The following is a 13696-nucleotide window of genomic DNA, read 5'->3' as shown; positions in this document are numbered from 1 at the left end:
TCCAAAAACACTTTTCACACCCTACCTGTGTGGGTGCTCTGGATTTGTCTACAACTAGATGAAGTTGTTGCCCATGCTTATGGGTCTTCACAAACACAATTAAGGACATCTGGGATGAGAACTGTTATTCAGAGCCAGGCACCCATCTAGCTTAGTGCAGGCGAAATGCTTAACTCTAGATTGTAATTTATTGATGTACCCATCTTCAACCTTTTCACATTAAGTTTGTTCTATGTACTCACTTAAGCCCTGTGTGTATGAGTCACATTTCATGAGAACCAATGCTTTGGTTTTGTCAGCCCTGATAAGTAACCTTGTTTAGTTGCATCTAATGAATAGAACATCAAATCTTCTCTCTTAGTTCCAAAACTTTGGAACTCTCTTGCTTTTTTAATTTTGAAGGTTGTCATCCAGCGTTAATATTTTTTTTGCCTATTTGAGAGACCTTGCAGGAGTATTTTCAAATCGGGGATGAAGCATCTTGTATTTGTTCTAGGAGGGGGGTGCAAATGCAGGTTCCTATTTCAAGACTTTCACTACAAATCCCAGTAGCTCTGTCACCCCATACCACAAACAAGAAAGATGGAACTTGAAAACATAGTATCCATTCAAATTTTTTCTTGTACTGTTTCTTCAAGTTGATTCTCAGTCTATCCCGGATATTAACAAGTTTGGCATTTTCAACAGACAAGATCACTTGGTTTTGGTGGAACAAATAGTTTTCAATTTCTATAGTCCTCGCCAATTTTGAATACACCAATTTTCTGGTTGAATGAATGGCCCTATTCAAGCACATCAACTTCACCTTGGTAAGAAGAGGTTCAAGTTTATTTCTTTAAAAAAAAAAAAAAAGCTTTTATGTTCTGAAATGACATTCTATCTGGTAACTGTTATAGTGCCTGATGAAGAACTCAGGAGGAGTTGGAAAACATTTGTCTTGAGATAGTTCAGTTTTTTGTTTTCTTCACACAGGTTATTGGTTTTGTTTGTGTCATTAAGTATTTCCCAGTGTGGTATGTTATAATTTAATGTTTAGCAATGTCAGCTGAAATTAAAATATACTGTAGAACTGTGTTAGGGCCAGACCTTGATTTGAGTTCCTGATGGATTGCAAAAGGAACAGTTTTTTACCTATGTTGTTTTTTTTCATATTTGTCTTCCCTCTGGAAGTGAACCTCCTCTTACCAAGATTGAACAGGGCCATTCATTTGACCAGAAAATTAGTGTATTTTAAGTTGATGAGGATCATAGAAATTGAAAACTATTTGTTCTACCAAGACCTGGTAGTCTTCTCTGTTGAAAATGCCAAACTTGTTAATATCCAGGATAGACTGAGAATCAACTTGAGGAAACTGTAAAAGAAAACATTTGAATGGATATTACATTTTCAAGTTCCTAGGGTTGTAACTACCCCTCTTTTTTGTTTGTGGTATGGGGTGACATAGAGCTACCAGGAATTTCAATTGTAGAATTCTGTTGGATGGCAATTATGTTTAAAAATAAACTTAATTTGTGTTTTTAATTGGATATTTTTTCTGTGTTTTAAGAGAAGTTTTAATTTTGATGGCCAAGTAGCTTACAGAGAAAGGTCAGTCATCAAAAATTTGTATTCTGGAACATTGAAAGTGAATAAATGGTGGTTCCTTTTTAAACAGATTTTATCTTCAATTTTATTTTTAAACATAATTGCCATTTGACAGAATTCTACAATCAATATTACTGTTAATAGGTTGAACATTTGCACTTCAGTATTTTGCAAACTGGGTTCAATGTCTTCTTACATGCCAGTGGGGTCATGTGATTCTTATCATTACATCATCACAGCCTACAAAGTGTTAGTTATGAGGGCTTTCATCCACTCTTCTACTTTCCAAGCTCTTGATGCTGAATTAGCACTAATAGAAGAGTTAGCCATTGCTCATAGTTACTCTAAAGTTGTACATTGGCTAATTGATCTATACCACTGGACCCATCCAGGATCCACTGAACATTCCATGAGAACCAGAATACAAGAACATGTTTCAGACATGCAACATTCTAGAACTTTCACGGCCCTTTCTACCTGTACAGAGATCCAAAATTATGATGTACTTCATGCAGGCCAAACTTCTCACTACACCCCATACGGAGCACCTCAGATGGTTGGAGGCGATAGAAATCTTTAAAGCTAATTTTACATCATCCTGTATAAATTTTAAGGAGAAAATGATTTTGTTGATGGCCTGGCAGGCTCTACTTTACACAACAGTATAGTTGTTGGTTCAGTTGTCATTATGCACAGGACAATGTATGTGTGGCTTTAAATTTTTATACTCCTACTCTGAATTCCAGTTCTTTCAAAAAAACTTTATGTTCCAAAACAACATTCCATCTTGTAACTGTTATAGCACTGATGAAGAACTCGGAAGTTGGAAAACATTTGTCTTGAGGTAGTTGTTAGATTTTTGTTTTTTTCACATCAGTTATGGTTCTGTGTGTGTCAATAATAAAGTTTTTCCAGAAATTATATAGGAATGTCTTAGTGTTACAATTACTTCTATTTAGTAAGATCACATTCTGGCAGATTTCAATTTTTGACTGTAATGTGCAGGTGTACAATAATGTATAATTTCTTGAAGAAACTAGAAATGATAGATACAAGCCCCAAAAAAAGTGCTAAACTACTACAGAAAAAGTTAAAACTGGATTATTTTTTGTTTAGTATTAAATGTCATAAAAAATTTGCTCAGAAGCTAAACAAACCAAAAAATGATAATTAATCTCAAGCAGTAAATGAAAAATTTAAGTTGTAAAATATCAAAAACATGCTAACTCTAGCAATCCTACTCTTATTTCTATTGATATGTACTCATACTGACTGTAAGTAGTATTTGTGGCACTGTTGATATAGTATGATTAGGCCAATTTTCAATGTTCCGGAATACAAATTTTTGATGAACAACCTTTCTCTGTAAGCTTCTCTGTAAGTTACTCTCAGTTTTTACTGTACTTTATGAGTACAGTAAAAAGAATTATTTTCCTAATATATATATATATATGAAATTAATATATTTTTTATATATATTATGGGAATGAAATGAGATACTATGTAATGAATATATATGAGATACCATGTATTATGGAAAAATACATATAGGAATATACATATTATATTCCTATATATATTTTTCCATACATAGTATTTCTAAACAGATTAATAGCACTAGAGGATATCATTCAATCAAGAAAAGTTTTACATTAAGTTAATATGAATTGCATAGGGAATTAATTATATTTCTTATCATTATGAAGGGATTTATCATTATATCAATAATTGCAATACCAAGATTTGACTATATGTTTAAAGTCAAATTTTTCTTCTTTCTTTGTCAAGGAACAAAAATTTTGATTAAAAACACTAGCCTCATTAACATTGAAACTTTGTTCAAATGAAAAATTTCTTCTTTTAAGAGAAATTTCAAAATATTTTACGAATGTTTGAATGACAATTCACTTCCTGATTTGTTTGTTTGCTGATTTAAAGTTCACACAATATAAAAGAGAATGTCTGCCATTTGTGTTCAGCTATGGCAGTGTTTCTCAATGAGTGCGATATCGCCCCCATGTGGGCATTTTTCCATGTTGAGGGGGCGATTAGTAACAATTTATATTCTGGAGGCAAAAACCAATTTTCTGGGCGATATAGTAAAACATTATATTAAGAATAATTAGATATTTTATTCATTATGTCATACAATAATTAAACAAATAACATTATACTAGTCACTAATCTATTCAATGCAGTACGAATTTGGCGTTAGCCTTGTCCCTCGGCATTGGAATTTTGTAGTGAAGGGGGCGATACTACGTAACGGTTTTATTGAAGGGGCGACGATTCGTTAGAGGTTGAGAAACACTGCAGTAGAGCATCGATTATCCGAATCATTTGGGGACTGGGGTTGTTCAGAAAATCGATTTTTTGGATAACCAATTATGTATGAAAAAATACATTATTAATATAGTATATTAGTATATCCCAATAATAGTATATTAATATAGTCCATGTTTAAATTTTTCTCTGTTGCATGTCACTTCGCATTGAATTTTTGTCAATGTAAAGCCTAATGAAAATTTTTATAATAATAATTGTGGCTATTGTATCGTTAAAAATTATTTCTTTATTTTGTACAAAGAAAATAAATATATTGAAAACTATAAAAACAAAAAAAATTATACTTTAGAAGTTAATCTAGTATCAAAAATATTCAATTCAGCTTGACACAGTCCAACTGGAACACTTTCAGTTAACCAACGTTTCGGTTGATTGACATTTGGATAATTGATGTTCTACTTTATAAATGTTGATTAGAAAAAATAATTAATTAAAATGTTGGAGAAGCAAAAACATATGTGCATAGTAACTCAAATGCTGTTTTATTTTGTCAATGTATCATACTGTAGAGACATGAGAGTCGAAATTTGTACAAAGTTGTTCAGGGAAAGTCATGGAAATTAAATCTAAAATTTGAGTAGGACCCCTGTATTTTAGTTTCAATAATATCTTATATCTAGCTGTGTATACATATTTCTATTGAATAAATGGAATTTTTCTGAATAAAAACTTTTTACTTTATTTTAGAGAAGCAAAATTAAAGAAAGAATTGGAAAGATATCGTCAGGAAAGACCAAAAATTCAACAACAGTTTTCAGATTTAAAGGTAAATTATTTAATTTTAGTCCATTGTTTAATCTGGATTTCACTTAGATTTGCTGTAAATAACGTTTTATTGCATTTTATTAAATTTATTTTGTAAACAAACTCATATTTATAAATTTAAAATTTATGCTTTTTGGAAGTATAAAATCATCAAGAAAGATATTTAAGTAAATAGATTTATTCATTTGCCTTTTATGCGTTATGAATAAATGAAATGATCAGTTATGTAGTATAAACTCATTTCAAAGAATAACTTTTCATAAACTTAAAATTTTAAAAACTATTTATTTAGAAAGAACTAAATTCAATGTTATAAGATTTAGATATTATTTTGCTGTAAAGATAATTGGATGATGGGTAGTTGGCCACACACAGTGCAGTACTCCATCATTAGTCACAATGTAACCACGAGGACAAAAACAGACCCTTTGCTGTGCAATTGCACTACTGACAAACAATGTGTCATAGTGCATTTTCTTTGGATAGAAGGAATGAAACCTGTAGAATTCACCATTGGATAGTAACTCAGTATGGGAGTCAAGCACCATGAAATTAAATGTTTTTGATTGGCTGGACATATTTAAAGCAGAAAGAACAAGTGTAACTGACAAAAGCTGATTTGGTCATCCATCAACATCATTCATGCCAGTTCATATCTAGAGGGCAGATGCTTTGATCAAAGAAGACCTATGAGTAATGTTGTCACAAGTTGCTGCACACTTGGGTATTGGTTGTGGATGTACCTAACCTAACCAAGAAACCAAGTAACCAAGAAACATGATAACTTGGAGTTCCATAAGGTTTGCACAAGGTGGATTCTCAAACATTTTCTAATGGACACAGATAACAGCACATTGAGGTTGTTATCCAGTTCCTGAAATACTATGAAGAAAATGCATGTGTTTTGGAAAATAGTTACAGATGATGAGACATGGGTACATCAATATAAATTACAGAGCAAAAGACAATGCTTGGAGTGGAAATGTCCCTCTTCACCAATAAAGAAGAAATTCAGACAAGAACCCTCCACAAAGAAAATTACGCTGATGCCCATTTGGGATGCAAAGATACCTATTCTGGTATATTTTCAGAAACCTGGACAAACAATCAACAGTGCAAATTATTATGATTTGCTATGGAACAGATTTAAACCTGTAATTTGCAGCAAATGATGAGAACTGCTATTCAAACACTGCATAATGATTGCATGTCCCCTTGCAGCAGCAGCAACAATAGAGACAGTACACCAATTTGGGTGTGAACTGCTTTCACATCCCCTTAGCTTGGATATGGCACTGTCCAATTATCACACCCTAGCCCACTTATGGGGTCATTCCATAGTTGCAGATGATGATGATAAAGTAACAGAGGCAATGAAGATCTTCTTTGGGGCTGCCNCATGCATTTGACATTTTATTTGTGATTAAATGAAATAAAATTAAATTGTATTGAAAGACCAAAAATTCAACAACAGTTTTCAGATTTAAAGGTAAATTATTTAATTTTAGTCCATTGTTTAATCTGGATTTCACTTAGATTTGCTGTAAATAACTTTTTTATTGCATTTTATTAAATTTATTTTGTAAACAAACTCATATTTATAAATTTAAAATTTATGCTTTTTGGAAGTATAAAATCATCAAGAAAGATATTTAAGTAAATAGATTTATTCATTTGCCTTTTATGCGTTATGAATAAATGAAATGATCAGTTATGTAGTATAAACTCATTTCAAAGAATAACTTTTCATAAACTTAAAATTTTAAAAACTATTTATTTAGAAAGAACTAAATTCAATGTTATAAGATTTAGATATTATTTTGCTGTAAAGATAATTGGATGATGGGTAGTTGGCCACACACAGTGCAGTACTCCAACATTAGTCACAATGTAACCACGAGGACAAAAACAGACCCTTTGCTGTGCAATTGCACTACTGACAAACAATGTGTCATAGTGCATTTTCTTTGGACAGAAGGAATGAAACCTGTAGAATTCACCATTGGATGGTAACTCAGTATGGGAGTCAAGCACCATGAAATTAAATGTTTTTGATTGGCTGGACATATTTAAAGCAGAAAGAACAAGTGTAACTGACAAAAGCTGATTTGGTCATCCATCAACATCATTCATGCCAGTTCATATCTAGAGGGCAGATGCTTTGATCAAAGAAGACCTATGAGTAATGTTGTCACAAGTTGCTGCACACTTGGGTATTGGTTGTGGATGTACCTAACCTAACCAAGAAACCAAGTAACCAAGAAACATGATAACTTGGAGTTCCATAAGGTTTGCACAAGGTGGATTCTCAAACATTTTCTAATGGACACAGATAACAGCACATTGAGGTTGTTATCCAGTTCCTGAAATACTATGAAGAAAATGCATGTGTTTTGGAAAATTGTTACAGATGATGAGACATGTGTCCATCAATATAAATTAGAGAGCAAAAGACAATGCTTGGAGTGGAAGTGTCCCTCTTCACCAATAAAGAAGAAATTCAGACAAGAACCCTTGACAAAGAAAATTATGCTGATGCTCATTTGGGATGCAAAGATACCTATTCTGGTATATTTTCAGAAACCTGGACAAACAGTCAACAGTGCAAATTATTGTGATTTGCTATGGAACAGATTTAAACCTGTAATTTGCAGCAAATGATGAGAACTGCTATTCAAACACTGCATCATGACTGCATGTCCCCTTGCAGAAGCAGCAGCAACAATAGAGACAGTACACCAATTTGGGTGTGAACTGCTTTCACATCCCCTTAGCTTGGATATGGCACTGTCCAATTATCACACCCTAGCCCACTTATGGGGTCATTCCATAGTTGCAGATGATGATGATGATGAAGTAATAGAGGCAATGAAGATCTTGCTTTGGGGCCGCCAAAAACTTTTTTTTTTCTTTTTAATATTTTCAGGCTACAAATAGGTTTATTTCTATAAGGTTGGACAATGTTAATCAGAAAAATATATACCGTATTTACTTACATATAAGATGAGGTTTTTATTCATTTTTCATTGCTTCAAAAATCTAGGTCATCCTATACACACAAGCGAAGGATTCTTTGCGTTTTTGCAATAATTTTTATGAAGTGTGTGTAAGTTTTAATCCATTCCATGTGAAAACAGATGATTATTTGGAAATCAGAATTTGGAGAAACTGATAAGTGTAATCAACGGAGAGTGAATTTCACTTTTAAGAATTGGCAAAAAAGGTTCCTGATTGTCCAGCTTCACATGAACAAAAATTATGTTGTTGATTTTACAAGATTTTTCCTTAAAGTTTAAAATGCCGGTAATTTTTGCTGGACAATGTGTGCATTTACGTGCATTTGATATTTTATTTGTGATTAAATGAAATAAAATTAAATTGTATTAATAAATCTAATTTTCTTTATTTTGATCTTTAAAGTCATGCCTCATCCTATATNTTTATATAAGAAAAGTATTTACTTGCATATAAGATGAGGTTTTTATTCATTTTTTATTGCTTCGAAAACCTAGGTCATCCTATACACACACAAGCGAAGGATTCTTTGCATTTTTGCAATAATTTTTGTGAAGTGTGTGTAAGCTTTAATCCATTCCATGTGAAAACAGATGATTATTTGGAAATCAGAATTTGGAGAAACTGATAAGTGTAATCAACAGAGAGTGAATTTGACTTTTAAGAATTGGCAAAAAAAGGTTCCTGATTGTCCAACTTCACATGAACAAAAATTATGTTGTTGATTTTACAAGATTTTTCCTTAAAGTTTAAAATGCCGGTAATTTTTGCTGGACAATGTGTGCATTTACGCGCATTTGATATTTTATTTGTGATTAAATGAAATAAAATTAAATTGTATTAATANCCCTTGCAGAAGCAGCAGCAACAATAGAGACAGTACACCAATTTGGGTGTGAACTGCTTTCACATCCCCTTAGCTTGGATATGGCACTGTCCAATTATCACACCCTAGCCCACTTATGGGGTCATTCCATAGTTGCAGATGATGATGATGATGAAGTAATAGAGGCAATGAAGATCTTGCTTTGGGGCCGCCAAAAACTTTTTTTTTTCTTTTTAATATTTTCAGGCTACAAATAGGTTTATTTCTATAAGGTTGGACAATGTTAATCAGAAAAATATATACCGTATTTACTTACATATAAGATGAGGTTTTTATTCATTTTTCATTGCTTCAAAAATCTAGGTCATCCTATACACACAAGCGAAGGATTCTTTGCGTTTTTGCAATAATTTTTATGAAGTGTGTGTAAGTTTTAATCCATTCCATGTGAAAACAGATGATTATTTGGAAATCAGAATTTGGAGAAACTGATAAGTGTAATCAACGGAGAGTGAATTTCACTTTTAAGAATTGGCAAAAAAGGTTCCTGATTGTCCAGCTTCACATGAACAAAAATTATGTTGTTGATTTTACAAGATTTTTCCTTAAAGTTTAAAATGCCGGTAATTTTTGCTGGACAATGTGTGCATTTACGTGCATTTGATATTTTATTTGTGATTAAATGAAATAAAATTAAATTGTATTAATAAATCTAATTTTCTTTATTTTGATCTTTAAAGTCATGCCTCATCCTGTATGAGAGATTGTCTTGTAAGTGAGTAAATACAGTAATATTCAATAAAATCACTTATTTATTGCGTATTATTTCTATAGTACCATTGGCTCGCCTTAAAACAAATATTATAAAGTAAATTTTGCCATTGACCTGAAAAATACCATTGTCACAACATTAATTTCCACATGATAAGGCAAACAACAATTTTACCAGAATCAAACTGTATTCTAAAATCAAACTGTAAATTACCTTCACAACATTAAAAAAATAGCCCTATTTCCAATAATGATTTTATTATTCACATTAAAAAGTGTAAAAAGCAAAGTGGTACTGTAATAAATGTTCCGTTTTGAATGGAATAATTTTCTTCAATTAAATTTCACTAGATGAAACACATTTTGAATTTCAACAATTAGTTTTGCTCTAAACAAATAGCTCACTCTCATCTCATTGCTTTTGGAATATTTCTTGCATTTAATTAATATCAATCAGTTATATGTACAAATACATCTAATTGAAATAACAAAAATATTCCTGTATAGAGCATTCTGCAATAAAAAATAGCAATTTATTTATAAATAATTTAAGTAAGAGAATGGTTCAAAGAAATTCATTTTTTATTTTTTACTACAATGATTTAAGTTTAAGTTTCTTTTCTTAAAATGATATTTTCCTGCAATGCATGTGTTTTCAATAAATATTTTGTTGTTGATGAATGGTAAAGCTGTTTAAAACTTTGTTCCATCCATCAACACAACTAGTTCACCTATATAATGCTTATAATAAGAGTGGCTATAGAAGATGTTGATAGATTTTAGCTTTCAAATCCATTATTGTATGTTTTTCAAAAGAAATAATCTGATAAAGAAATAGGTTAAAACCATCTTGATTCAATATTAGGATTTTTGATACTGAATCAAGATGGTTAACACCTCTGTAATAAATAATCAGCTTTTTCTTCTCTAAAATAATAATTTTTTTACTTTTCTTTTGCAACCTTTTAGCATGCATTGAATGAATGATCACTGAATACTTTTTCAATTGTATGAAGATATTTCTCTGCCATGCTTTGAAGTTTGAAATTTTTTTCCTCAATATTAATATTTTCAGATTTATCTGATTGGACGCTTATGTTTCTGTGATTCCAATTGCTGTTATATGAAACTGAAAAAAACATGTTTTTCTTAAATTTTAAGGTTTAATAGAGATATTAGTACAGCTTTAAAATTTTCTTTACATAAATCTACTCATAGTTGGAAATTTATAATTAATTTTATCTTTCAGAGAGATTTAGCAAGTGTTACAGAAGATGATTGGAAAAATATACCAGAGGTTGGAGATGCTCGAAATAAAAGACAAAGAAATCCTCGTGCAGAAAGGTATGCTTAATTTGAAATAATATCAGTTGAAATTTTAGCATGATGCTAAATTTATGTATGATATAGTATGAATTAGTTAAGGTGAAAAGAACTCAAATATTGTATATTCTAAAATTAAGGTAATCATTTAATATTTTAATGCTATTGAACATCATTAAAACCAGAAATGTACACTTGCATGTCTCAATGTGTGGCAGGGTACCAAATCTTGTTGGAAAATATATGGCTTCAATCAAAATGTATCTCTGGCCTTTTTTGATGATGTGGCATCTAACAACAATTTCAACAACATGTTAGATGATGATGTTGAAATTAATTGGAAAAATATACCTAACATTTCATGATTTGAATTCATTGTTCCATTCATGAAATAAAGCCTTTCAATGCTATTGTAGGTGACTGTTACTAAATAATTATTGAATGAACATACTTTTTGGGTCTCACAAGGCATTCTGATTAACATCTCTCATTCACTTTGTAGCATACCAGTTGGAACTGATCATTGTATAATGAAAAAACTAATCTTGTCTAAAATTATAATGCATTACCACTGTTCTATTGTACAACTGTGATATATTTTGGTTCTCCTTCATTTTCTGTTTAGTAATGGTTTTTTTCTGTCTGTAAGCACAAAAATTCCTGCTTCACAGAGCCTTTTGCTGACAGCACATGGACTTATGATAACTCCATCATTAATTCCTGAGACATGGCAAATAAATTTTTTTGGCACGAGTGACAGAGAATTTTGTCATTCCTTGGTGATGATATGCTTGGCTACCCACTACAGGATAAATTATTTTTTTCAAACATCTTAAGTTTTGCAATGTTCAACTAATAGTGAAATGGAAGCAAGTTTGAGTCGTATCGAGATCTTCCTTCCATCAGTGCAGTTTTTTTTTCTTTCTAGGTGTCAAATCATACATCTTGTACATACATAGGTTGTCAAATCATACTGTACTGTTAACTGTTGACACAATAATTACAATTAACAGCACACAGCATTAACTTAGATCAAGATTAGCAGTTTACTAAGTGCATTTTTATTTATATCAACAAATAGCATAATACTGTACAGTATAGATGATACATCCTTTCATCAATATGATGAAATGCTAGTTAAACACTTTATAACTGTTACTTAAGATATTGTACCCATCAGCATTAGATTTATCAAAAATATGCATTTTGCAGTAAGCATGCAATACTTTAGGACACCAGTGTTTATTATATAGTTCATATAAAAGCAGAATATAAGTAGGACCTTACTAAAAGTCTTCAATAAGTTCTTGATAAGAACTTTATTGTACATCAGCCAGTAACCAGCCAAAATCAATAGTCCCAATAAAATATTAGGCATGATAGTATTGCTACATATGTAGAACAACACTGTAATATAGCATGCACTTGTTTATACTTGCTTGTAGAAACAGTGCTTAGTAGTGTTCACTTTATACTGAAATTTTTATTACATTAACCTTTATGTTCAATAAGCTAAATTATTTCACCAAATGAGTTTTAGATGGAAATATTTGTGACAACTTGCTGGAATTACAATATATGGTAAACAGTGATTATTAGAAACCATATTTACTATTATTTAAATGATACATTTCATATATTTCTTAAAAATAAAAACACATTTACATTTACTATTTTTGTTCCCAAGACATTAATAGTCTTTGGATATTAATATTATTTGTTTTTGTTGTATTTTTTGTAAATTTTTGTATTGTTGAATATTTACGTATAATTGCAATTATTAATGATTTTAAAATATCGTTTTATTCAGATTTACACCAATGCCAGATTCCTTATTAGCTAAAGCTGGTATTACTGGAGATACAGTTGCTGTAATTGATCCAAGACAACAGGTATACATTTACGTAAAATCTTCATATTATAATAAAATCAAAGATAGTAAATTTTTGCTGAAAACATATTTTGTAACAATCATTTTAATTTTCCCTATTTTATTGTACAACAGAATAAAATAAATAATTATCAAAATTAAATTCTACTTTTTTGCTCTCTCAACTAAAATATCTTGAAATACTGATTCTCTCATCCTATTTCAAAAGTATCTTATTATTTTTAAAAATATATTTAAAAAGTTAATACAGTATTTTATCTGTTAATCATACTCAATATTTATTAAAAATATATAATATCTATTGAAACATTCAATAACAATATAATAGAGAATTATAAAATTCATTAAATTTACTTTTGAAATGTTTGTTTTTCTGATAAAATTTCTTAAATTAATGTATAATATTTAAAAAATAATATTCTTTTATAGCCTTATGGTGGAGGCTTGACAACACCATTTCCTGGATCAGCCACACCAGGTGGATTAATGACTCCTGGATGGACTACCCCTAGTGCAGATTTGGATTTAAGAAAAATTGGTCAAGCACGTAATACACTTATGGATATTAAATTAAATCAGGTAATAAAAATTTCTTATTATTTAAATATTTACATTACAGTGTACAAGGGTTTTTTCCCTCAAAATTTGAGTTAATGTAATGTAAATGTATAATGATTATCTAGACTATTATTAACTATTTTTGAAAGAAATTACATATGTACAATAATAACTACAGTCGATCCCCTTATAACATGGTAGTTATGTTTCATTCTTTATGAAATTGATGTTCTATGAGTTCTTAAATACACGAGCCAATCACAGCCCGGCATGTATGCAGTTTACAGACTATGGCTGTTTGAAAGGTTTTCTTCCATAAAATTAATCGATTCTAGACTAATTCGACTCAATATTTCCAAAATACGTATAATTTTTTGGGAATAATCCATGTAAACTATGCTATAAACAAAAAATTGTAGGATTATTTACCGAGCGTGCACCATTTGGCGACGCCATTGCTTATGCTTGTTTTCGTTGTGGAACAGTGCATCAAATGGCACTTGCATGCTTCCTGATAAATTATTTTTCTGCAAAAACTTTGCTGAACTTTGGAGACATCATTAATATAAATATAATTTTTATGGATGTTAAATAATAAATGGTTTTTAGTAGGTCC

The 13696-nt window shown here is 30.7% G+C and overlaps 1 protein-coding gene across 1 annotated transcript in view; it reads left to right on the top strand.

Annotated features, from left to right (window-relative positions):
- The window catches only part of LOC111623529 (pre-mRNA-processing factor 6-like), a 41907-nt gene that overhangs the window by 13457 nt on the left and 14754 nt on the right, over positions 1-13696 (top strand). Inside the window, exons 3-7 of the mRNA XM_023366132.1 lie at positions 1730-2141; positions 4620-4697; positions 10558-10652; positions 12442-12523; positions 12952-13101. Of these exons, the coding sequence (XP_023221900.1) occupies positions 1730-2141; positions 4620-4697; positions 10558-10652; positions 12442-12523; positions 12952-13101 (817 nt within the window). The remainder of the gene's footprint in view (positions 1-1729; positions 2142-4619; positions 4698-10557; positions 10653-12441; positions 12524-12951; positions 13102-13696) is intronic.

This window comes from Centruroides sculpturatus, unplaced genomic scaffold (genome assembly GCF_000671375.1).
Source record: "Centruroides sculpturatus isolate CEXI.00-Female unplaced genomic scaffold, Cexi_2.0 scaffold288, whole genome shotgun sequence".
Taxonomy (NCBI): domain Eukaryota; kingdom Metazoa; phylum Arthropoda; class Arachnida; order Scorpiones; family Buthidae; genus Centruroides; species Centruroides sculpturatus.
The sequence above is the reverse complement of the archived record's forward strand: the minus strand, read 5'-3'. Positions and strand labels throughout refer to the sequence as shown.